Here is a 24,131-nt window from a genome sequence, read left to right on the forward strand (position 1 = left end):
TTTACAATTTTTGGGCCTCCTTCAACACCAGCTCTTTGGGGTTAAGGTGGGGAGGCTATGCTAAAACAAAAACTACAATGTTTGCGCACCTGTTCCACAGGTGCACACCTTTACAATTTTTGGGCCTCCTTCAACGCCAGCTCTTTGGGGTTAAGGTGGGGAGGCTATGCTAAAACAAAAACTACAATGTTTGCGCACCTGTTCCACAGGTGCACACCTTTACAATTTTTGGGCCTCCTTCAACACCAGCTCTTTGGGGTTAAGGTGGGGAGGCTATGCTAAACAAAAACTACCATGTTTGCGAACCTGTTCCACAGGTGCACACCTTTACAATTTTTGGGCCTCCTTCAAAGCCAGCTCTTTGGGGTTATGGTGGGGAGGCTCCGCCAACACCAAAACTACCATGTTTGCGCACCTGTTCCACAGGTGCACACCTTCATAATTTTTACGCCTTCTTCAACACCAGCTCTTTGGGCTTACAGTGGTATGGCTCCGCCAACACCCAAACAACAATTTTTGCGCACCTGTCACACAGATGCATATCATTGTAATTTTTTTCCTTACAAAGGCAATTATTGCTTTCATTACCAGCACTTTCATAGGGATATGGTGTCAAGGCATCGTCCGCACCACCAAATGCCCAATTTTTAAGCATCCTTTACTTCTATTCAAAGTCAAGAGACAACAGTATTCATCCAAAACATCTCTAATCTTGTTCACTCTGCACTACATTGTGGCCCCTACCCCTAACCCTCAATGTATCCGTGCATATATGTCTGTTTCTTGTGAGATTTCAAGTTAAAGTGCACCAAACACCATTTTACATGAAATAAAGTGCAATTACATACATCTTTGGACTTCTTGAAACATTTGGTAATAAAAGCCCCATTGTGGAAATACACCCGTTAATTATATGCACATTTAAAGAGACAGCACCTTTTTCCAAAAAAACCTCTAATCTTGTTCCCAGTGCACTGCATTATGTCCCCATCATACACATTGGCTGAGCCGTTGATTAGGAGCAAAAGAAAGGTGCGGTTAAGCAAAAAAGTCATTTTTGAAGGTTTGGTATGCTGTAATTCTGGTTCTGGACATGCTACAGAGCTGAAACTTCACAGGTACAACTTTTAGACCCCCCCAGACACTAAATCCAAAGAAATCTCTTTTTTTTTTTTTTTTTTAATTTTTTCAATAATTGGCTATCTATCAAAAACGACAATTTTTAAGAACTTTTTTTTGTGTGATTAATAGTCCCTGGGGCATGACCCAGAACCCTAGGCACTTTTTAGGGGCATTTATTGGGTTTTAGGGCTTAAAAATGGTGTTTTTTGATTACAGAAGTTCGGGTCCCATTGATTTCAATGGGGTTCTGAAATCCGAACCGAACTTTCGTGAAGTTCGGGTGTTCTGGTCGAACCGAACTTTTCAAAAGTTCGATCATCCCTATCAGAGACACACTTTGTAAAGTCCCTGTGATCCAGTTTGGGTCAGTGAAGTGGATCTTCACCTGCCCCCCTCCCTTATTTCCCCCACTGGTCCATTGTGCACATTTCATAAACTCACCCACCCAAATGATGCAGGGTTGTCCCACTGATGTCCTCTTGTCTTCTGCCACCACTAGGTCCAACGTTGCCATGTTGCTTGTGACATCATCAAGAGGCTTTCCGGCTTCTCCAGGTTCAGCCTTCATGCCTCCTGATGACGGGGTTCTATACATGCCCCCCTCCTCCTTTAGGAATAAAAGGCTTTGCCTCCTGGGATATGTGACATGCATATCCCAGGAGTCACAGCTCACAATGTGCACCTCATTTGCTAAGGCAAATGACGTGCATGGGGTGGCGGGGGCCACACTTTTTTCTCTAAAACAAATGTAAAATAAACAATAAAAAAAAAAACTTATAGCCAATCCTAACCTAACAGTTATAACAGAAGTAATGAGCAGTTGTACGGAGCTCCTTCTACTTACTGATCTAAACTACATATTTAAAGTACATGTTACTTCATATATGTGTCTGTTGTACAATGTACTTGTATGAAAAGGATCCTGTTTTCTTTATTCCTTTATTTTATTCTGAGCACTTTTAAAAAAAATGGGAAAAAAAATAAAGGTATTTATAATTTAAAAAAAAAAAAAATATATATATATATATATATATATATATATATATATATATATTGTGTGTGTATATATACAGTATATATATAGATATAGATATAGATACACAAATGTTTTGCCTTGCATTTCTAATTTAAACTTAATAGGTTGTTTTACAAGGTAAAGGTTCACATATACTTTAACTGCTTGCCGTCCGCTCGCCGCAGATTTACTGCGGCAGGCTGGCTCGGCTGCGCAAATCGTCGTACCCATACGTCGCTCCTACAGCGATTTGCCTGAGGGGAAGCTGATCTGCGCGGCCGCGATTGCCCCCTGGCACCCGTGATCACTCCCCGGGAAGACAGAACGGCAGTCTGCCGTTGCAAACACAGCAGACCGTTGTTCTGTCAGTTATCATCACAGGGCTCCTGTGTTCCTCCTATTTAGGAACACAGGTCCCTGTGTTGATCAATAAGCCGATCCCCCTCACAGTTAGAAACGACCCCCTTGTCTCAAATTTAAACCTTTGATCACCCCTGGGCTAACCCCTTCCCTGCCAGTGTCATTAAAACCGAAACAGTGCCTATTTTTAGCACTGACTACTGATTACTGTAGTAATGACACTGTCGCAATGTTGCAGTCCCGCATAAAATCGCTGATCGCTGCCATTACTAGTAAAAAAAACAAATACTGTATATGCACTTTACTATGGTCTTTCTTAATTTAATCAATTTACTTGCCTCATTCTTCCCTGCACATACAGAGTTTAGCCCCTATTCACATCAGCGCGATTTGACACGACATGTTAAATTGCAGCATATTTCTGGCGATGGGAGAGTCCCAATCGGTGCAACGGTGACATTGCGGCGCCGCACCGATTTCCAAAAGTAGTTCCTGCACTACTTTTGGCGACTTCAGGGGCGACTTCAATAGACATCTGTGCATAAAGCTGCCCAGATGTCTCTGAAGTCGCCCCCTGAAGTTGGACTGAAATGCAGCTTTGAAATCATGCGAGTTCAGATGAAGTCGTACGATTTCAAAGCCGCGTTCAGTGTGAACGAGGGCTCAACAAAAATGGGATGACTCTTGAATCCCACTCATCTGCTGACTGGAGTTAGCCAGTGATGGATGGAGAGAATGGGACATTGTTCTGATCCAGGGTAAATACTCACGTGATTTAATCTTCTTGTCTTTAGTCTCCATAAGTCTGCATCATCTTTCCAGGTATGTATATAGATGTCATAAATCCATTTCTATATTACAGTCTAAAGCTGGATACACACTATACAATGTTCTTTAGACTTTTTTCCTTTAGATTTACCAAAACCATATAATATGAGGTCACACCTAAACACTTTTATGTTTTATGCAATCAGGCAGGCCCTTGCACGACATAGCAATGGAATCTGGCAGGGCAGGGTACACTAGCATATTTTCATTGTCAGGATGCAATTTTATGAATGCAGCTGTTCTACACAGAATTTCTACACACCTTTTACATTTGGTTGCGGTAAATGGGAAAAAAATATCCAAATCATGGCTAGGTAATGCTTCCAGCACTCTTTTGAAAGGTAACTAGCAATAGGCTTAATTCACTAAGCTATAATAATTATTAGTTTCCATATTCTTTTCTAAGCAGTGAGAGCCAATAAAAGAGCTCAGAATAACAAGCGTTGGCCTGAAAATAATGATTGTCATCGCAATATAATATATTGAAAGTTAAAATGGTTGGAGAGGGTGAAGGTTTTTTTACCTTCATACATTCTATGTATGAAGGTTAAAAAAACCTTCAGTGTGCAGCTCTCCCCTCAGCCCCCCCCCCCCCCCCCCCCCCAACACTTACTTAAGCCCAATCTGGATCCAGCGATGTGCACGAGAAGAGTGGCTCTCCCTAGTCTCTCCCTTCTCATTGGCTCATTGAGACAACAGCCTGCGGGAGCCATTCTCTACCACTGGTCAATCACAACCAGTGAGGACAGAGCAGGAGGTGGGACTGAGCCACGCTCTGTGTTTCCCGTAGACACACAGAGACATCAAACAAGTGACCCCAGAGCAAGCAGTTTGCTTTGGTAGCACTCAGCAAGAGGGAGGAGCAAGAAGCGCTGGCAGGGGACCGGAGATGAGGAGGATCAGGGCTGCTCTGTGCAAAACCATTGCCAAGAGCAGGCAAGTATGATGTGTTTATTATTTTACCTGCTTCCTGTCTGGCCGTCATTTGACAGAAGGCGTCATATGACTCCCTCCCCAGAACACTAGACGGCCATGCTCCGGGGCGATCTATCACGGGCTGTGTCCACTGGACGCAGCAGATCACAGATCAGTTTAGCGGCCTGCTGCTGGTACCATGTGATCGCTGTGACCAATCACAGCAGATCACATGACAATTATACACAATGGATAGCTTCCATTCATGACATTCATTGTGTACTATCGTGTTGATTAGCGATGGGCTCGGGCGTGTTCGGATCGAGCCCACTGCACACCGCCCATCATAGGCAGCGCAGCTGTCGGTCGGAAAATGCCTCACTGCCTAGGATTGGAGGTGTGCAGTGAGGACTTCCTGGCGGGTACGATCCAAACACGCCTGAGTCCATCACTAGTGTTGATCTGTATGTGAATCGCAGCCCATCTGTACCATGTGATTAGCTGAGGCCAATCACAGCTAATCACAATAGTAAACACTGAACAAATCAATTTCATTTAGTAAAAATTAAGCTAAGGTTATTTATAATGGTGATATTCACTGTTATAAGCAATCATAGTGTGCAAAAACATAAATCCCGATCACCTCCCCAGAGTAGTAGTGTTACTGTGTTGCTGTGGTCACAGTATGCAAAAAGAAAATATTAAAAAAAAGAAAAAATATATAAAAAAACATTTTTAAAAAATTATTACAATTTCCTTTTTTTTTTCTACATACTGTCGCTAGTCAGTGTCCCTGATCACCAACACACCAGTTATATGAAGATGCTGTACTGCACTGGTGACAGAATGTAAAAAAAAAAGTAAGGCCTCTTTCACACAGAGCGGACCGTATTGCAATCCGCTCCAGCACGGATGTCATGACATCGCTAACATCCGATTTTGCGTCCTTTCCGTTTTTTAAACGGAAGAAAAAATAGGGTTCTGTTCCGTTCCAAAAAACGGAACAGAACTGAAAGGACGCAAATCGGATGTCAGCGGATGGTATTCCGCTGACATCCGCAATCCCATGGACATACTGATGTCCATGGTCTACTTTCAGTCTTTTTTGTTTAATTAAGAAACAAAAAAAAACCCAGCGGTGATTAACTATCACCAAAACAAAGCTCTATTGGTTTTAAAAAAAGTGATAGAAATTTCATTTGGGTACAGTGTTACATGACCGAATAATTGTCATTTTCATGTGACAGCACTGAAAGCTGAAAATTGTTCTGGGAAGAAAGGGGGTGAAAGTACCTGGTATTGAATGGGTTAAAGAAAAAAAATGGAATCTTTAGTAGCACTTTATAACTGAATATGGGTATTACTTGGGTAAGTCTATTCACAACATTCGTCAAGTCAACAAATGAACATTTGTTCAAAAATCTACTGGTGTATGGCCAGTTTAAGCATTCATTTTGGAGTGCACAGATAATTTCACATTACGACACTTGTGTATAAGAAATATTTAGTAAATGAAGGGAATATTGGTTGTGCATGGCCACACTACTTACAGAGGGAACAAATTCTCTGGTTCACACACTCGCTAACTTTCACAGGAGAGCTGAGATGAATTATTGAACAGGTGAGCACATGTTAGGAGTAAGCGGTAGCCACAGCATGAAACGCGTCAACTTTAACTGTACCCTGCACTGTCTGTGATTTCTTTTGCATGAAGGATCAATAAAGGTAAAGTGCTGCAGTGAATTACAGATTTCTTTCGATTCTGAGATGAATTATTATAATTTGTAATAATCATGCTGCTAGGATAAGTAAATAGATAGGAAAGTATATCATAATTACATGTTTTAAACTTTTTTTAGATTTCTTCAGTTACTTCCTGGTTTCCAGGCCTAGGCAAATGATGTCATACATTCCAGGAGTCTTCAGGAGGGGTCTTCTCAGCTCAGCACACCCTGTTGCATGTATGCTTGAGCAAGGGGCAGATGGATTCCAAGAAGTAAATTCTACGTGAATCCTTTGCCGTTACTCAAGATGGCCAGGGGCATGAATGCTAGGGGGGTGTTTTTCAAAATGATTACTCAACAAAATAAAGCATGGGTACATGGATGGGCGGTGGGGTCATTTACATATTAAAAATGATTTAAATAGTGTGTTAGGTTTGTGGTGCTCAGATGCAGTGAAGATCTGCTTTAAGCTAGGCACTGCCATGTTTTTTTTTTTTACTTCTCTAAACTTTGTGTGGCATAGGGTCACCCAACAACCAGTCTATTTCATCCAAACGAAGAGCCTGACAAGTCACCTGCGATATGATTGTCAAGAGAACCGAGAACCTCACTTATTGTTGTGTCACTCCTTTGCTGTTGCTCTGTTGCCTATCTCTTGCATGGCATGCAGGTAAGTTCTCTATGTATTGATCTCATTGCTAGTGATTGTTGCTAACAACAGGATTGATAACACGGCCCTTGTCCTACATAAGGTCTGATTTTGACCATGCATACATCAATTAACAAGCAGTATTGACCACGTTCCACTATTGCAAAATGAATGAATATATCAAACCAACTGAATAGTTTCTTTAGATCTTTTGAAACTCTGAAAAACTGCATAATGTTGTTACTAGGTTGTCTTTGTCTATTGTTAGGCTTATAATCCTTAGCCTCTTGTGGAAGTTAATGAGCTGAGGCCTGTAAATCACCTAACAGCCTTTCTCTGTAAGTATGGAGGAAGACCTTAATGCTTTCCTAGAGAACCTCTATAATCCGTAAATGTACTGTATTATTATTGTATTCCAATGTTCCTGATTAATAATAATGTAATATTAATCAGGCAAAAAAAAAAAATGAACATACAGTATCTCCTAAAAGTGAGTACACCCCTCACATTTTTGTAAATATTTTATTATCTTTTCATGTGACAACACTGAAGAAATGACACTTTGCTACAATGTAAAGTAGTGAGTGTACAGCTTGCATAACAGTGTAAAATTGCTGTCCCCTCAAAATTACTCAACGCACAGCCATTCATGTCTAAACCGCTGGCAACAAAAGTGAGTACACCCCTAAGTAGAAATGTCCAAATTGGACCCAATTACCCATTTTCCCTCCCCTGTGTCATGTGACTTGTTAGTGTTACAAGGTATCAGGTGTGAATGGGGAGCAGGTGTGTTAAATTTGGTGTTATCGCTCTCACTCTCTCATACTGGTCACTGGAAGTTCAACATGGAACCTCATGGCAAAGAACTCCCTGAGGATCTGAAAAAAAAAAGAATGTTTGCTCTACATAAAGATGGCCTAGGCTAATAGAAGATTGCTAAGACCCTGAAACTGAATGCAGCATGGTGGCCAAGACCATACAGAGGTTTAACAGGACAGGTTCCACTCAGAACAGGCCTCGCCATGGTCAACCAAAGAAGTTGAATGCACATGCTCAGCGTCATATCCAGAGTTTGTCTTTGGGAAATAGATGTATGAGGGCTGTCAGCATTGCTGCAGAGGTTGAAGGGGTGGGGGGTCAGCCTGTCAGTGCTCAGACCATACGCCGCACACTGCATCAAATTGGTCTGCATGGCTGCTGTCCCAGAAGGAAGCCTCTATTAAAGATGATGCACAAGAAAGCCCGCAAACAGTTTGCTGAAGACAATCAGACAAAGGAAATGGATTACTGGAACCATGTCCTGTGGTCTGATGAGACCAAGATAAACGTATTTGGTTCAGATGGTGTCAAGCGTGTGTGGCGGCAACCAGGTGAGGAGTACAAAGACAAGTGTGTCTTGCCTACAGTCAAGCTCATGTGCAGAAGTGAACGCAAACGTAAGTCACTCCCACATGTGTATCGCCGTGATCACTGGAGTGAGAGCAAAAACTCCAGCACTAGACTTCCTCTTATACTCTAATCTGGTAACCTGTAAAAAAATGTTAAAGCTTTGCCTATGAAAATTTTTAAGCACTGAAGTTTGTCGCCATTCTACAAGCATGCACAATTTTGAAGCATGACACGTTAGGTATCGTTTTACTTGGCGTAACATTATCTTTCACATTATATAAAAAAATTGGGCTGACTTTACGTTTTTTTTTTTTTTTTTAATTCATGAAAGTATATTTTTTCTCAAAAAATTGCATTTGAAACAGCGCTGTGCAAACGCATCAGAGCTAACGCAAGTATACAGCCCTGAGAGGCTGCATGCCCTTCTTTAAGTGGCAGTCAAGGGATGAGTATACCGTGGCTCAAGTGCCTGCTTTTAAATCTCCACGCCCCTATGTAAGCACACCTGCCCTAACATGGCAGCTTTTTTTTTCTGAGACCCCTTTGTTGATCCAGCCATTAGATCTATTATTCTTCCACTTCCTATAACAAATCAAGCCATCTAGCAAAAGTGGCAGTTACAGGGTTGGGACATATGGAACTGGTTGGGTGCTTGAAAATGGTCCATTTTTTTCATATATCTCAAGTCTATGGAAACCAGCATTGTATTCCTTGCAGGTGCAATTCCCCTTGCTCCATCCTGCTCCCCTGAGACAAGTCCTCGAATCGTCAGGCATCCCAGAAGGCAGTTTGTGAGAACTCGCGCATGAGCAGAAATGCCATAGTTCTCTGCACACTGCATTGCCTGTACATGTGCCAGACCCCCCCCCCCCCCCCCGTGCATGCCAGACCCCCCCCTGTGCATGTGCAGACTGCTGCGATTTTCTACCAGCTTCATTTGTCTCACAAACTGCCTCCTAAGATGCCTGATGTAGAAATCCCAGGATATAGCGGGTGGCTGGATACATCATTCTCACCTAGATGAGAACTAAAAAGTGAAGGTGTAAAAAATAAAAATAAGGTATCTGTGTAAACTACATGTTTATCTAAGGCCACCTTTCCATAGGACGCCGACCCTACTTGCACAATTTCAGCACAGAAAGAATAGTGTTGTCACCCTGGTAAAGGAGTGGAAAAATAATGGATCTACTGGTAGGACCAACAAGGAATAAAACTATGTTACGAGGGGACTCAGAAAAACAAAAACGGCTGTGTTATTGCTACTAAGCACTTGCTGACCACCCTATAGCAGTTTTACGTCTACAGGGCGGCAGCTGTGTGCCGGATCATATATATATATATATATATATATATATATATATATGTATATATATATATATACTGTACGTGATGCCACACTTCTGCCTGCAGGGGAGGCAGGCTCGCAGCCAGCGCACCACTTCTGCTGTAAATATTTACAGCAGAAGCCGATCTGCGGGTGTCGGCCCTTGATGTCCGCAGACACCAGACGATTGTCGGGCAGAGACTCAGAACGGAGCTCTTCCTATGTAAACAAGGCAGAGTTCCATTCTGCCAAAGGGGAAAGGATGAATTTTGTGTTTCTGCAAAGCAGGGACTCAAATCCATCTCTTTCCCTAGTAAAAACAGTACATATAGTAAACACAAACACTGGCTAGGCACGCATTTAACCCTTTGATTGATCTAGATGTTTAACCCCTTTCCTGCCAGTGTCATTAGTACAGTCATAGTGTATATTTTTAGCACTGATCACTGTATTAGTGTCACTGGTACCCCGCAAAGTGTCAGTTAATGTCCGATTGTTCTCCGCAATATCACAGTCCTGCTATAAGTCGCTAAACCCAGTCATTACTAGTATAAGAAAAAAAACGTATTAAGTACAAATTCCAGTATATATCCCATAGTTTTATAGCAGATAGTAAAAAATATTGGATTTCGTTTTTTTTAAATATCAGTATTTTTTAGTTTATAGCGCAAAAATAAAAAATGCAGTGGTGATCAAACACTACCAAACAAAAGCTCTATTTGTGGGAAAAGAATGACATAAATTTTATGTGGGTACAGCAATGTGCGAGCGCGCAATTGACAGTTCAAGTCCCGCAGTGCCGTATTTAAAAAAGTGGCCTGGTCATGGAGGGGGTTAAATCTTCCAGAGGTCAAGTGGTTAAAGTATATGTGAACCCTCACCAAAATATTAGTGTATAAATATAAAAAACATTATAAATTCATTTCCCCTTTTGTTATGTTATCACATACCCTATTTTCTCAGCTTTATAAAGTATGCAGAGAGCTGGTGGAGGAGAAACCACAGTCCACTAATCTCCCCAGTAACTGGCTGTGGGGGATATGCATGTCAGCCAAAGTCTGATCATTGGAGGATACACTGATCTTCCCAGTAACTGGCTGTGGGGGATATGCATGTCAGCCAAAGTCTGATCAGTGGAGGATACACTGATCTCCCCAGTAACTGGCTGTGGGGGGGGTATGCATGTCAGCCAAAGTCTGATCATTGGGGGGATACACTGATCTTCCCAGTAACTGGCTGTGGGGGATATGCATGTCAGCCAAAGTCTGATCATTTATATTGATCTTCCTAGTAACTGGCTGTGGGGGATATGCATGTCAGCCAAAGTCTGATCATTGGAGGATACACTGATCTCCCCAGTAACTGGCTGTGGGGGATATGCTTGTCAGTCAAAGTCTGATCATTGGAGGATACACTGATCTTCCCAGTAACTGGCTGTGGGGGGTATGGTTGTCAGCCAAAGTCTGATCATTGAAGGATACACTGATCTTCCCAGTAACTGGCTGTGGGGGATATGCATGTCAGCCAAAGTCTGATCATTGGAGGATACACTGATCTCAACAGTAACTGGCTGTGGGGGATATGCTTGTCAGTCAAAGTCTGATCATTGGAGGATACACTGATCTTCCCAGTAACTGGCTGTGGGGGATATGCTTGTCAGTCAAAGTCTGATCATTGGAGGATACACTGATCTTCCCAGTAACTGGCTGTGGGGGATATGCTTGTCAGTCAAAGTCTGATCATTGGAGGATACACTGATCTTCCCAGTAACTGGCTGCGGGGGATATGCTTGTCAGTCAAAGTCTGATCATTGGAGGATACTCTGATCTCCCCAGTAACTGGCTGTGGGGGATATGCTTGTCAGTCAAAGTCTGATCATTGGAGGATACACTGATCTTCCCAGTAACTGGCTGCGGGGGATATGCTTGTCAGTCAAAGTCTTATCATTGGAGGATACACTGATCTCCCCAGTAACTGGCTGTAGGGGATATGCTTGTTAGCCAAAGTCTGATCATTGGAGGATACCTTGATCTTCCCAGTAACTGGCTGTAGGGGATATGCATGTCAGCCAAAGTCTGATCATTGGAGGATACACTGATCTTCCCAGTAACTTGCTGTGGGGGATATGCATGTCAGCCAAAGTCTGATCATTGGAGGATACACTGATCTTCCCAGTAACTGGCTGTGGGGGGTATGCTTGTCAGCCAAAGTCTGATCATTGGAGGATACACTGATCTTCCCAGTAACTGGCTGTGGGGGATATGCATGTCAGCCAAAGTCTGATCATTGGAGGATACACTGATCTCCCCAGTAACTGGCTGTGGGGGATATGCATGTCAGCCAAAGTCTGATCATTGGGGGGGATACACTGATCTTCCCAGTAAATGGCTGTGGGGGATATGCATGTCAGCCAAAGTCTGACCATTGGAGGATACACTGATCTTCCCAGTAACTGGCTGTGGGGGGTATGCATGTCAGCCAAAGTCTGATCATTGGAGGATACACTGATCTCCCCAGTAACTGGCTGTGGGGGGTATGCATGTCAGCCAAAGTCTGATCATTGGAGGATACGCTGATCTTCCCAGTAACTGGCTATGGGGGGGGGGGGGGGTATGCTTGTCAGCCAAAGTCTGATCATTGGAGGATACACTGATCTTCCCAGTAACTGGCTGTGGGGGATATGCATGTCAGCCAAAGTCTGATCAGTGGAGGATACACTGATCTCCCCAGTAACTGGCTGTGGGGGGTATGCATGTCAGCCAAAGTCTGATCATTGGGGGGATACACTGATCTTCCCAGTAACTGGCTGTGGGGGATATGCATGTCAGCCAAAGTCTGATCATTTATATTGATCTTCCTAGTAACTGGCTGTGGGGGATATGCATGTCAGCCAAAGTCTGATCATTGGAGGATACACTGATCTCCCCAGTAACTGGCTGTGGGGGATATGCTTGTCAGTCAAAGTCTGATCATTGGAGGATACACTGATCTTCCCAGTAACTGGCTGTGGGGGGTATGGTTGTCAGCCAAAGTCTGATCATTGGAGGATACACTGATCTTCCCAGTAACTGGCTGTGGGGGATATGCATGTCAGCCAAAGTCTGATCATTGGAGGATACACTGATCTCAACAGTAACTGGCTGTGGGGGATATGCTTGTCAGTCAAAGTCTGATCATTGGAGGATACACTGATCTTCCCAGTAACTGGCTGTGGGGGATATGCTTGTCAGTCAAAGTCTGATCATTGGAGGATACTCTGATCTCCCCAGTAACTGGCTGTAGGGGATATGCTTGTCAGTCAAAGTCTGATCATTGGAGGATACACTGATCTCCCCAGTAACTGGCTGTGGGGGATATGCTTGTCAGTCAAAGTCTGATCATTGGAGGATACACTGATCTTCCCAGTAACTGGCTGTAGGGGATATGCATGTCAGCCAAAGTCTGATCATTGGAGGATACACTGATCTTCCCAGTAACTGGCTGTAGGGGATATGCATGTCAGCCAAAGTCTGATCATTGGAGGATACACTGATCTCCCCAGTAACTGGCTGTGGGGGGTATGCTTGTCAGCCAAAGTCTGATCATTGGAGGATACACTGATCTTCCCAGTAACTGGCTGTGGGGGATATGCATGTCAGCCAAAGTCTGATCATTTATATTGATCTTCCTAGTAACTGGCTGTGGGGGATATGCATGTCAGCCAAAGTCTGATCATTGGAGGATACACTGATCTCCCCAGTAACTGGCTGTGGGGGATATGCTTGTCAGTCAAAGTCTGATCATTGGAGGATACACTGATCTTCCCAGTAACTGGCTGTGGGGGGTATGGTTGTCAGCCAAAGTCTGATCATTGGAGGATACACTGATCTTCCCAGTAACTGGCTGTGGGGGATATGCATGTCAGCCAAAGTCTGATCATTGGAGGATACACTGATCTCAACAGTAACTGGCTGTGGGGGATATGCTTGTCAGTCAAAGTCTGATCATTGGAGGATACACTGATCTTCCCAGTAACTGGCTGTGGGGGATATGCTTGTCAGTCAAAGTCTGATCATTGGAGGATACTCTGATCTCCCCAGTAACTGGCTGTAGGGGATATGCTTGTCAGTCAAAGTCTGATCATTGGAGGATACACTGATCTCCCCAGTAACTGGCTGTGGGGGATATGCTTGTCAGTCAAAGTCTGATCATTGGAGGATACACTGATCTTCCCAGTAACTGGCTGTAGGGGATATGCATGTCAGCCAAAGTCTGATCATTGGAGGATACACTGATCTTCCCAGTAACTGGCTGTAGGGGATATGCATGTCAGCCAAAGTCTGATCATTGGAGGATACACTGATCTCCCCAGTAACTGGCTGTGGGGGGTATGCTTGTCAGCCAAAGTCTGATCATTGGAGGATACACTGATCTTCCCAGTAACTGGCTGTGGGGGATATGCATGTCAGCCAAAGTCTGATCATTGGAGGATACACTGATCTCAACAGTAACTGGCTGTGGGGGATATGCTTGTCAGTCAAAGTCTGATCATTGGAGGATACACTGATCTTCCCAGTAACTGGCTGTGGGGGATATGCTTGTCAGCCAAAGTCTGATCATTGGAGGATACACTGATCTTCCCAGTAACTGGCTGTGGGGGGTATGGTTGTCAGCCAAAGTCTGATCATTGGAGGATACACTGATCTTCCCAGTAACTGGCTGTGGGGGATATGCATGTCAGCCAAAGTCTGATCATTGGAGGATACACTGATCTCAACAGTAACTGGCTGTGGGGGATATGCTTGTCAGTCAAAGTCTGATCATTGGAGGATACACTGATCTTCCCAGTAACTGGCTGTGGGGGATATGCTTGTCAGTCAAAGTCTGATCATTGGAGGATACTCTGATCTCCCCAGTAACTGGCTGTAGGGGATATGCTTGTCAGTCAAAGTCTGATCATTGGAGGATACACTGATCTTCCCAGTAACTTGCTGTGGGGGATATGCATGTCAGCCAAAGTCTGATCATTGGAGGATACACTGATCTTCCCAGTAACTGGCTGTGGGGGGTATGCTTGTCAGCCAAAGTCTGATCATTGGAGGATACACTGATCTTCCCAGTAACTGGCTGTGGGGGATATGCATGTCAGCCAAAGTCTGATCATTGGAGGATACACTGATCTCCCCAGTAACTGGCTGTGGGGGATATGCATGTCAGCCAAAGTCTGATCATTGGGGGAGATACACTGATCTTCCCAGTAAATGGCTGTGGGGGATATGCATGTCAGCCAAAGTCTGACCATTGGAGGATACACTGATCTTCCCAGTAACTGGCTGTGAGGGGTATGCATGTCAGCCAAAGTCTGATCATTGGAGGATACACTGATCTCCCCAGTAACTGGCTGTGGGGGATATGCATGTCAGCCAAAGTCTGATCATTGGAGGATACACTGATCTCCCCAGTAACTGGCTGTGGGGGGTATGCTTGTCAGCCAAAGTCTGATCATTGGAGGATACGCTGATCTTCCCAGTAACTGGCTGTGGGGGGTATGCTTGTCAGCCAAAGTCTAATCATTGGAGGATACACTGATCTCCCCAGTAACTGGCTGTGGGGGGTATGCATGTCAGCCAAAGTCTGATCATTGGAGGATACACTGATCTTCCCAGTAACTGGCTGTGGGGGATATGCATGTCAGCCAAAGTCTGATCATTGGAGGATACACTGATCTTCCCAGTAACTGGCTGTGGGGGATATGCATGTCAGCCAAAGTCTGATCATTGGAGGATACACTGATCTTCCCAGTAACTGGCTGTAGGGGATATGCATGTCAGCCAAAGTCTGATCATTGGAGGATACACTGATCTCCCCAGTAACTGGCTGTGGGGGGTATGCTTGTCAGCCAAAGTCTGATCATTGGAGGATACACTGATCTTCCCAGTAACTGGCTGTGGGGGATATGCTTGTCAGTCAAAGTCTGATCATTGGAGGATACACTGATCTCCCCAGTAACTGGCTGTGGGGGGTATGCTTGTCAGCCAAAGTCTGATCATTGGAGGATACGCTGATCTTCCCAGTAACTGGCTGTGGGGGGTATGCTTGTCAGCCAAAGTCTGATCATTGGAGGATACACTGATCTTCCCAGTAACTGGCTGTGGGGGGTATGCTTGTCAGCCAAAGTCTAATCATTGGAGGATACACTGATCTCCCCAGTAACTGGCTGTGGGGGGTATGCATGTCAGCCAAAGTCTGATCATTGGAGGATACACTGATCTTCCCAGTAACTGGCTGTGGGGGATATGCATGTCAGCCAAAGTCTGATCATTGGAGGATACACTGATCTTCCCAGTAACTGGCTGTGGGGGATATGCATGTCAGCCAAAGTCTGATCATTGGAGGAGAGCAGGCTAACTTCTCAGCACAGCCAGAAAACAAACCACATCATGCTCTCCTGCTTAGGCTTCATGTACACGGGACGTTGTTAAAAGTCCCTTGAATGCAGGAAAATTTTTTTTTTTTTTAGGACGTTTAAACCCACGTTTAGCGGGCGTTTGCGTTTAAAACCGTTCCTAGAGGTCAAAAAAATCATTCCCCTTTAAAATGGAAAAACGCAAACGCTAAACGCGGGTCATTGCGTTCGGCTGCATTCGGTCGCGTTCGGACGCGTTTTTGCGTTTGAAACGCCGGGAAACACACGTTCGAACGCAAATAATTGCTTTCCAAAAAACGTCCCTGAACTCAACTGCCTGCAAATGACTGTAAACGACCCTGTGTACATGGACAGATAAGATAACATTGAGGTGGGTTCAGGGGCTTCTGAAAAAAACACCCAACTGCTCCTAAGGCTCGGTTCACACTTGTGCGATGCGGGAAGGCTGCAAATTCGCAGACTGTTCCCGCATCGCATCCGCACATCTGGAAGTTCACACTGCCATATGCGATACGCAGGGGGTGTCAATTAAATGTTAATGACACCCCCAGTTTGATCGCATATCGCAGTGCGACCTGACAGTTCGTACAGGATCGGATCGCACAAGTGTGAACCACTGTGCGATACGATCCTGATGCGACTGGAAAAAAAGGGTCATGTGCGTGTTTGGTGCGAATTCAGCCATACAAAGTGTATGGCTGAATTTGCATCCGCATATCAGATCGCATGTAATGAAGGAGCGGTGCGCTCCGAATTACATGCGATCTCCGCAGCCGCAATAATGTGAACGGGCACTAAACAGCCGTTTACAAGTTGCAGTGTACATGGACCCTTAGTGTGGTCAGTTTTTCAGGAAAGCAGAGGGGTGGCATGAACACCAGGGATTTTACATAAAGGAAGCTATACAAAGAGAACAGGATTCTTTTTCATACAAGTACATGGTACAGCAGGCACAAATCAGCAATATGAAATGTTGGGGTAACATTCTTTAACTGCATCATATATGTCACTTAACATTGTTATATAAACAGTACAAACTATGATAATAACAGTATTTATTTAAAGATGAGAAAGGAAATAATGATGGTAAAATCCCAGTGAGTACAGCTCCATGCTATCACCTAGTATAGAAGTGAATCATTCATGAGGATAGCTCATGACACATCTTACATTCCTCTGGCGGTAATCCTATGAATGTAACAGTGTTAATTACACCTTTAATTGCTATGTATTCAGGACTGCATACCATTCATACAAGAAGCATAAGCTATTGGCAATGCAGAAACAAAATATAATTATTTTCTTTTTTATAAAGATAAAAAAAACAAGGCATACCTGGTATGGCTAAGTTAGATAGAGGCAATGCACTCAGACAGACTGGCAGAGTGCCCATCCAGTTTTCATAACTTTTCACTGCCATTATTTTACTCCTCTTGTCTTCCAGTAATCTTCAATCCAAGGTCAGCCTAGATATGATGATATCCCAGCATCTCTGATTCAGGGGGGAGGCTGATCCCTACAGTTCAGCTGTCTGATTGCATTTCCTGGAACACTGGGGGGAAAAACAGCCTTCCGTATTGTCAGTACCACAGACAGCTCTGAGCATGACTGCACAGCTAAGCGACTTATGTCTGTTTGCTGAGTAAGCTGGGCTGTACCTCTCACCAAGCCTGTCACCATGTGACATCATGAGCCATGACTGCTGGCACGCCACCTACAGGTGAAATAAGGTTAATCCTTGTCCAGGCAGCTGTACACTGACACATCACACTGCAGCTTTATTCTACAGTGAGCTCACAGTCACCGATTTCATCCTAACTGTCCTCTGCCACAGAAGCATTATCCATCCATTCATTCTTATCTATTCATTTTTAGAAGATCCTGAATCAGCTTTGACGTTTTTTTGTTTAATATGGATCAAATTCTAGTAAAATGTGTTTTTTTTTCTTTTTTCCATAGGTGATGCCATAATTTGGGTGTCAATATGCATCTATTACATACCCCCTCCAACATAAAAAAAAAAAAATATATATATATACATACCCCCTCCAACATAAAAAAAATTATATATATATATATATATATATATATATATATATATATATATATACATACCCCCTCCAACATAAAAAAAAAATATATATATATACATACCCCCTCCAACATAAAAAAAAAATATATATATATACATACCCCCTCCAACATAAAAAATATATATATATACATACCCCCTCCAACATAAAAAAAAATATATATATATACATACCCCCTCCAACATAAAATATATATATATATATATATATATATATATATATATATTTATATACATACCCCCTCCAACATAAAAATATATATATATATACATACCCCCTCCAACATAAAAATATATATATATATATATACATACCCCCTCCAACATAAAATATATATATATATATATATATATATATATACATACCCCCTCCAACATAAAAAAATATATATATATACATACCCCCTCCAACATAAAATATATATATATATATATATATATTATTATTTTTTTATGTTGAAGAGGGGGTATGTATATATATATATAGATTTTTTTATGTTGGAGGAGGTATGTATATATATATATATATTTTTTTATGTTGGAGGGGGTATGTATATATATATATATAGATTTTTTTTAATGTTGGAGGGGGTATGTAATAGCTGTATATGGGCACCCAAATTATGGCATTACCTATGGAAAAAAAGATAACAAAAACACATTTTACTAGAATTTGAGCCATATTATATATATATATATATATATATATATATATATATATATATATATATATATATATATATAAACATACCAGTAAAACCTTGGTTTGAGAATAACTTAGTTTGAGAGCACTTTGCAAGACAAGCAACATTTTTTAATGAATATTGGCTTGATAAACAAGCATTATCTTGATATACAAGTAGCGTTTTGCGCTATAAACAAAAAAAAAGTGACAATGCTGAAAAAAAACAATATTTTTTACTTTCTGCTATATAACATTCCCAACATATAACATTCCATATAACTGTTTATTGAAAAAAAAAAATTAAAATCTAATTTTTTCATCATTCTAGGCCAATTTGTATTCTGCTACATATTTTTGGTAAAAAAAAAAAAAAAAAATCCCACTAAGTGTATATTTATCGGTTTGCGCAAAAGTTATCGCATCTATAAACTAGGAAAAAGATTTATGTCATTTTTTTTTCTTTTTACTAGTAATGGCGGCGATCAGCGATTTTTAGCGGGACTGCGACATTGCGGCGGACAGATCGGAGAAACTAACTGTAATTTTTGACACTTTTGGGGGGACCAGTGACATTACTACAGTAATCAGTGCTAAAAATATGCACTGTTACTGTACTAATGGCACTGGCAGGGAAGGGGTTAACACCAGGGGCGAGCAAAGGGTTAAATGTGTCCCTAGGGGGTGTTTTTTAACTGTGGGGGGGAGCGCTTGCTGCATGAACACAGAGACATGTGTTCCTAAATAAGAGGAACACAGGATCCCTGTCTTTGTTCATAACTGACAGAACAGCGGTCTGCTGTGTTTACAGGTCTGCCGGACCCGCTGATTGGCTCCCGATTGGGCAATGGGTGTGCCCCCGCTAGCGGTCCCGTGAAGCCACGTACAGGTAGCCGACCTGTCGCTGTAAAACTACGGCGGCTGGTCGGCAAGCAGTTAACATGTGGTCACACCCTTTTAGCACCTAAAAGTTTAAATACATGTAAAAACTATTGGGATTTAAAAAGAGCAAAGGTATATATTTTTTCTGTTGAGCACAGGTATATCTTTTTTTCTGGTGGTGCTGTGTGTCACTCAGACACACCTCATCTCTGATCACAGTAAAGAGCCTATGACGTAAGCTCTTTACCATGTAATCGGCTGTGTTCAAACACAGCTGATCACAGTGTAACTAGGAAGTGCCGGTTATCGGCATTCCTCTATTCTAGCTGATGGCTCGTGAGTAGAAGAGAGCCGATAACTTGCTCCCCTGACAGGGGGATCTCCACTGATAATCAGTGCAGTGATTATCAGTGCAGTGATTATCAGTGCAGCTCCTTCAGTGATGCCCACCACTGATGCCCACCAGTAATGCCAATCAGTTCTCGTCAGTGATGCCTTTCAGTGCCCATCGGTGATGCCTGTCAGTGCCTCCTCATCATTGCCAGTCAGTGCCGCCTATCAGTGCACATCAGTGCTGCCTATCAGTGCCCAAAAAAGGGTGCCACCTATTAAGGCTAATCCGTGCAGCTTGTAAGTGCCCATCATTGCTGCATATGAGTGCCGCCTATTACTGCCCATTAGTGCCCATCAGTGCCACCTCATCAGTGCAGTCTAATTAGTGCACATCAGTGAAGGAGAAAATTTACTTATTTACAAAATTTTGTAACAGAAACAAAGAAAACCTTTTTTTTTTTTGAATTTTTTTTCATTTATTTAGGAAAGATATGAAACCCAGTGGTAATTAAATACCACCAAAAGAAAGCTCTATCTATCTAAAAAAAAAAGGTAAAACTTTTGTTTGAGTAAAGCCTTGCAAGACAGCGCAATTGTCTATGTGCGACAGCGCTGAAAATTGGCCTGAGCAGGAAAGGGGTGAAAGTGCCCTGTATTGAAGTGGTTAAGAATGCTTTCAGAAATAGAAGTGTTAATAGTTTATTTTTATTGGTTAAAAAAATGGAAAGTACATGAACAAAAGAGAAATCCAAATCAAATCAAGATTTGGTGTAACCACCCTTAGGCTTCAAAACAGCATCAATTCATCTGGGTACACTTGCAAACAGTTTTTGAAGGAACTCAGCAGGTACAGTAGGTTGTTCCAAACATCTTGGAGAACTAATCACAGATCTTCTGTGGATGTGCGCCCCCTTTTATCCTTCTGTCTCTGCATGTAATCCCAGAAAAGACTAAATGATGTTGAGATCAGGGCTCTGTGGAGACCAAACCATTATTTCCAGGACTCCTTGATCTTTCCCACGCTGACTATAGTTCTTAATGACATTGGCTGTATGTTTGGGGTCGTTATCCTGCTGCAGAATACATTTTGAGCCAATCACCCGCCTCCCTGATGGTATGGTATGATGGATAAGTATCTGCCTTGTGCTGGCTTTTTTCTGTACAGATGCTAAATTTCGGGTCAAGCTTAAGCAGTAGGGCAGCAAGGTGGGGTACACTGAGTAAGCAAGGGAAAATACAGGGGTCAACAGGGAATGGTAAAGGTGGAGCAGCAGGTGGCGTTACCGAGTGTGAGTAGGGAACATTATAGAAGCGGAATGGTTTCCTTTACATGCAGAGCGGGCACAGAGAAGCTGTGATGATAGAATACTATTCTGGTACAGTGATGATAACTACCAGCCTTCCTCTCTCATCCATCTCATGTAGTGCCTGGATGGACAGGAGGAGAAGGATGTCGGGGAATAATGCAGACGCTTAGGAAGGAGCTTCCCTGTGCCACTCTGCATGCAGGGGAGGAGCATTTCATAATATAGTGTTAAGCCCCGTACACATGATCAGATTATCGAACGATCTGTTTTTTGTGGCATGCTAGTCTGATGTGGAAAGTGAAGAGATTATTTTCATACAAATTTTCCCGTACGACAGAATTCTACTTCAGAAGTGATGTCATGTGTTGGATTGCTTTGTATGTGTTCTTTGGTCTCTGAGCATGCCTAGTCTTGCTCTTAAGATTTTTTTCCATCGAAATCTGTACTAATGAGACGAAAATCGGACGTTGTTTTGACGGAGGACAAAAATTATATAGCCTGCACATCAGGATTTTGTCAGCCGAAAAGTCGGAGTTGGCTGTCGAAAGCACCATAGTAACATTCCGAAAATCGACAGATTGGTCGTCAGACGAATTTTCCCTACAGATTTTCTTATTGTGTGTACGGGCCTTTAGCTAAGTTGTGATCTTCCCAACACCTGCCTATAATAAATAGGTAGATTGTGGTGAAACCCCTGGGGACTTCCCATGGAACCCTGGTTGAGAAACCCTGATATATACTATAAGCCAAGGGGTATACTATAAGCCAAGGGGTATACTCATTACAATTAGGTATGTAGGCAGGTGCTGTAGTATCTCAGCTAACCTGAAGGTGGTACTGCACTACTCCAACAGGTTGGCAGATGCGGGGGACTAAGTTGTTCCATGGCATTGACTCCAGTTGGCCATCTTGGGGAAGCCAGGATCTCTTCTTGGAATCCGAAATCCTGTGAGATTTGAGTGGCCATCTTGGACACAGATGCTTAAATAGTGCCCTTTGTGTCATTTGTATGCACCCATAGTGTGGGAGTAGAACAGGAACTTAACCCTCGCATGCCAGGCAGAGGAAGGATTAGCCGAAGGAAAGAAACCAGATAAGGAGGGATTGTGCAGATTTCTCTTAAAACACTGCTCAAGGTGTGTGTGTGTCCAAAGCAGAGGTACCTGTCCGGCCCACCGCCGAGATCAGCAAAAACAGAAGAAATGTTGATAGTCGCACTCTCCGAATGGATATCTAAACTTTATTGTTGCATATCAAAAATGGAGAGATAAAACCATGACAGCACTACGAGCATAGGGAGATGAATGTTAATACGTTTCATGCAAACAACAGTGCTTACGCATAACAATGGTTACATGGTAGCATAATAAGGGGCTCTGTCCTTTTCAGCCAGCCACCTGGAACCTCCCTTTCACCACTAGCCAGGCATTTCATAGTGTCCTCCTGAAGGCTCTCAAGAAAAATGACTCCTTCAATGATCTGCTACAATGTTTGGACACCCTTGTGCTACATGTAATGCCTTATTGCCTGCTTTTGCTTTTTGCTTATAGACTATATGTCTAATTACATAATGTGCCACAACAGCAATTGGTCACATTCGTGTTAAAAATGTTTCAATTTTACATTTATGAATCAATGTTGTGTAGTTTTCTTCCAATCTCTTGGTAGCTCTTAGCAAGCTCCAACCATAGGTATGGGGTTCAATGTCAGAAAACAGTAGGGCATCAGGGCAATTAGGTACCAAGTTTATAGGCAGAAAACAGTATAGACATTGGGGCAATTAGGTACCAGAGTTAAAAGCAGAAAACAGTATTCACATTGGGGCAATAGAGTTTCATAGGCAAGAAACAGAAAATACAATAGGTAAAAGGTTCCAAGGCGGAAAATATTATATAGAGGTTAGAAATGGAAGCCTTTGACCTATGGAGCAAATGCAAGCACACTTTCATGGTAGGGACAAATTTCTGTGGGCTAATAAAAGTTTACCAAAGTGTACTGCAGTGATTGGTCAGCATTGTGAAAAGTATGTGTTTCTAAAGGACATGTTTTAATGTGACAAATTTCAAATCTTACAGCATCAGCTTGCTTTGATGCTTTTGGTATTTGTTCAAAGGACATCCCATAGCCACAAAGGAAATAATGGCAGAAAACTTGTGTGATCTCAGGTCTGAACAAGCAGCAGGTAGCTGTATAATACCCATCATGTGTCACTGACTGCAGGTCTTGCTATGAATAATGTCTGAATGGTAAAGCATATGTACTCAAACTCCCCAGGCCCAGTCCTCCCCCAAGTATATGTGCACCAGGGCAATTAGGTACAAGGTTCAAAGGCAGAAAACACTTTATAATATGCTATTGGAATTACAAATATAGGACAGAGCAGCCCATCCGTAAAATAATAACCGTAATAAGCAGTAACAATATACACTGCTCAAGAACATTTTGAAAACACATCAGATCTTAATGGTGAAAAATATCCTGCTGGATATCTATACTGATATAGACTGGGTAATGTGTTAGGAACAAAGGGATACCACAATGTTTGATGGAAATGAGAAGTATGAACCTACAGAGGGCTGAATTCAAAGACACTCCCAAAATCAAAGTGAAAAAATGATGCAGCAGGCTAGTCCATTTTGCAAAAATTTCATTGCAGCAACTCAAAATGGTAATCAGTCATTTGTATGGCTCCTACGTGCTTGTATGCATGGGATATTTCCTTCCAGATCTGGACCAGGGCATCACTGAGCTCCTAAACAGACTGAGGTGCAAGCTGGCAGTGTCGGATGGACTAAAACATAATGTCCCAGAGGTGTTCTATTGGATTTAGGTCAGGCAAGCGTGGAAGCCATTGAATGGTATCTATTCCTTCATTTTCCAGGAACTGGCTGCATACTCTCGCCACATAATGCCGGGCATTGTCATGTACCAGGAGGATTCCAGGATCCACTGCACCAGCATAGGATTTGACAAGGGGTCCAAGGATTTCATCCCAATTCCTAATGGCAGTCAGGGTGCCATTTTCTAGCCTGTAGAGGTTTGTGTGTCCCTCCGTGGATATGCCTCCACAGACCATCACTGACCCACCACCAAATCGGGCATG

At 42.7% G+C, this 24,131-nt stretch overlaps 1 protein-coding gene across 1 annotated transcript in view; it reads right to left on the reverse strand.

The window, feature by feature from the left end:
* The window catches only part of PLCXD2 (phosphatidylinositol specific phospholipase C X domain containing 2), a 71,375-nt gene extending 54,024 nt beyond the window's left edge, over positions 1–17,351 (reverse strand). Inside the window, exon 1 of the mRNA XM_082248563.1 lies at positions 17,068–17,351. Coding sequence (XP_082104689.1) covers positions 17,068–17,152 — 85 coding nt within the window. The 5' untranslated portion in view covers positions 17,153–17,351. The remainder of the gene's footprint in view (positions 1–17,067) is intronic.
* Positions 17,352–24,131: the final 6,780 nt, after the last annotated feature.

This window comes from Pelophylax lessonae, assembly GCF_965119305.1.
Source record: "Pelophylax lessonae genome assembly, chromosome: 2".
Lineage (NCBI taxonomy): Eukaryota > Metazoa > Chordata > Amphibia > Anura > Ranidae > Pelophylax > Pelophylax lessonae.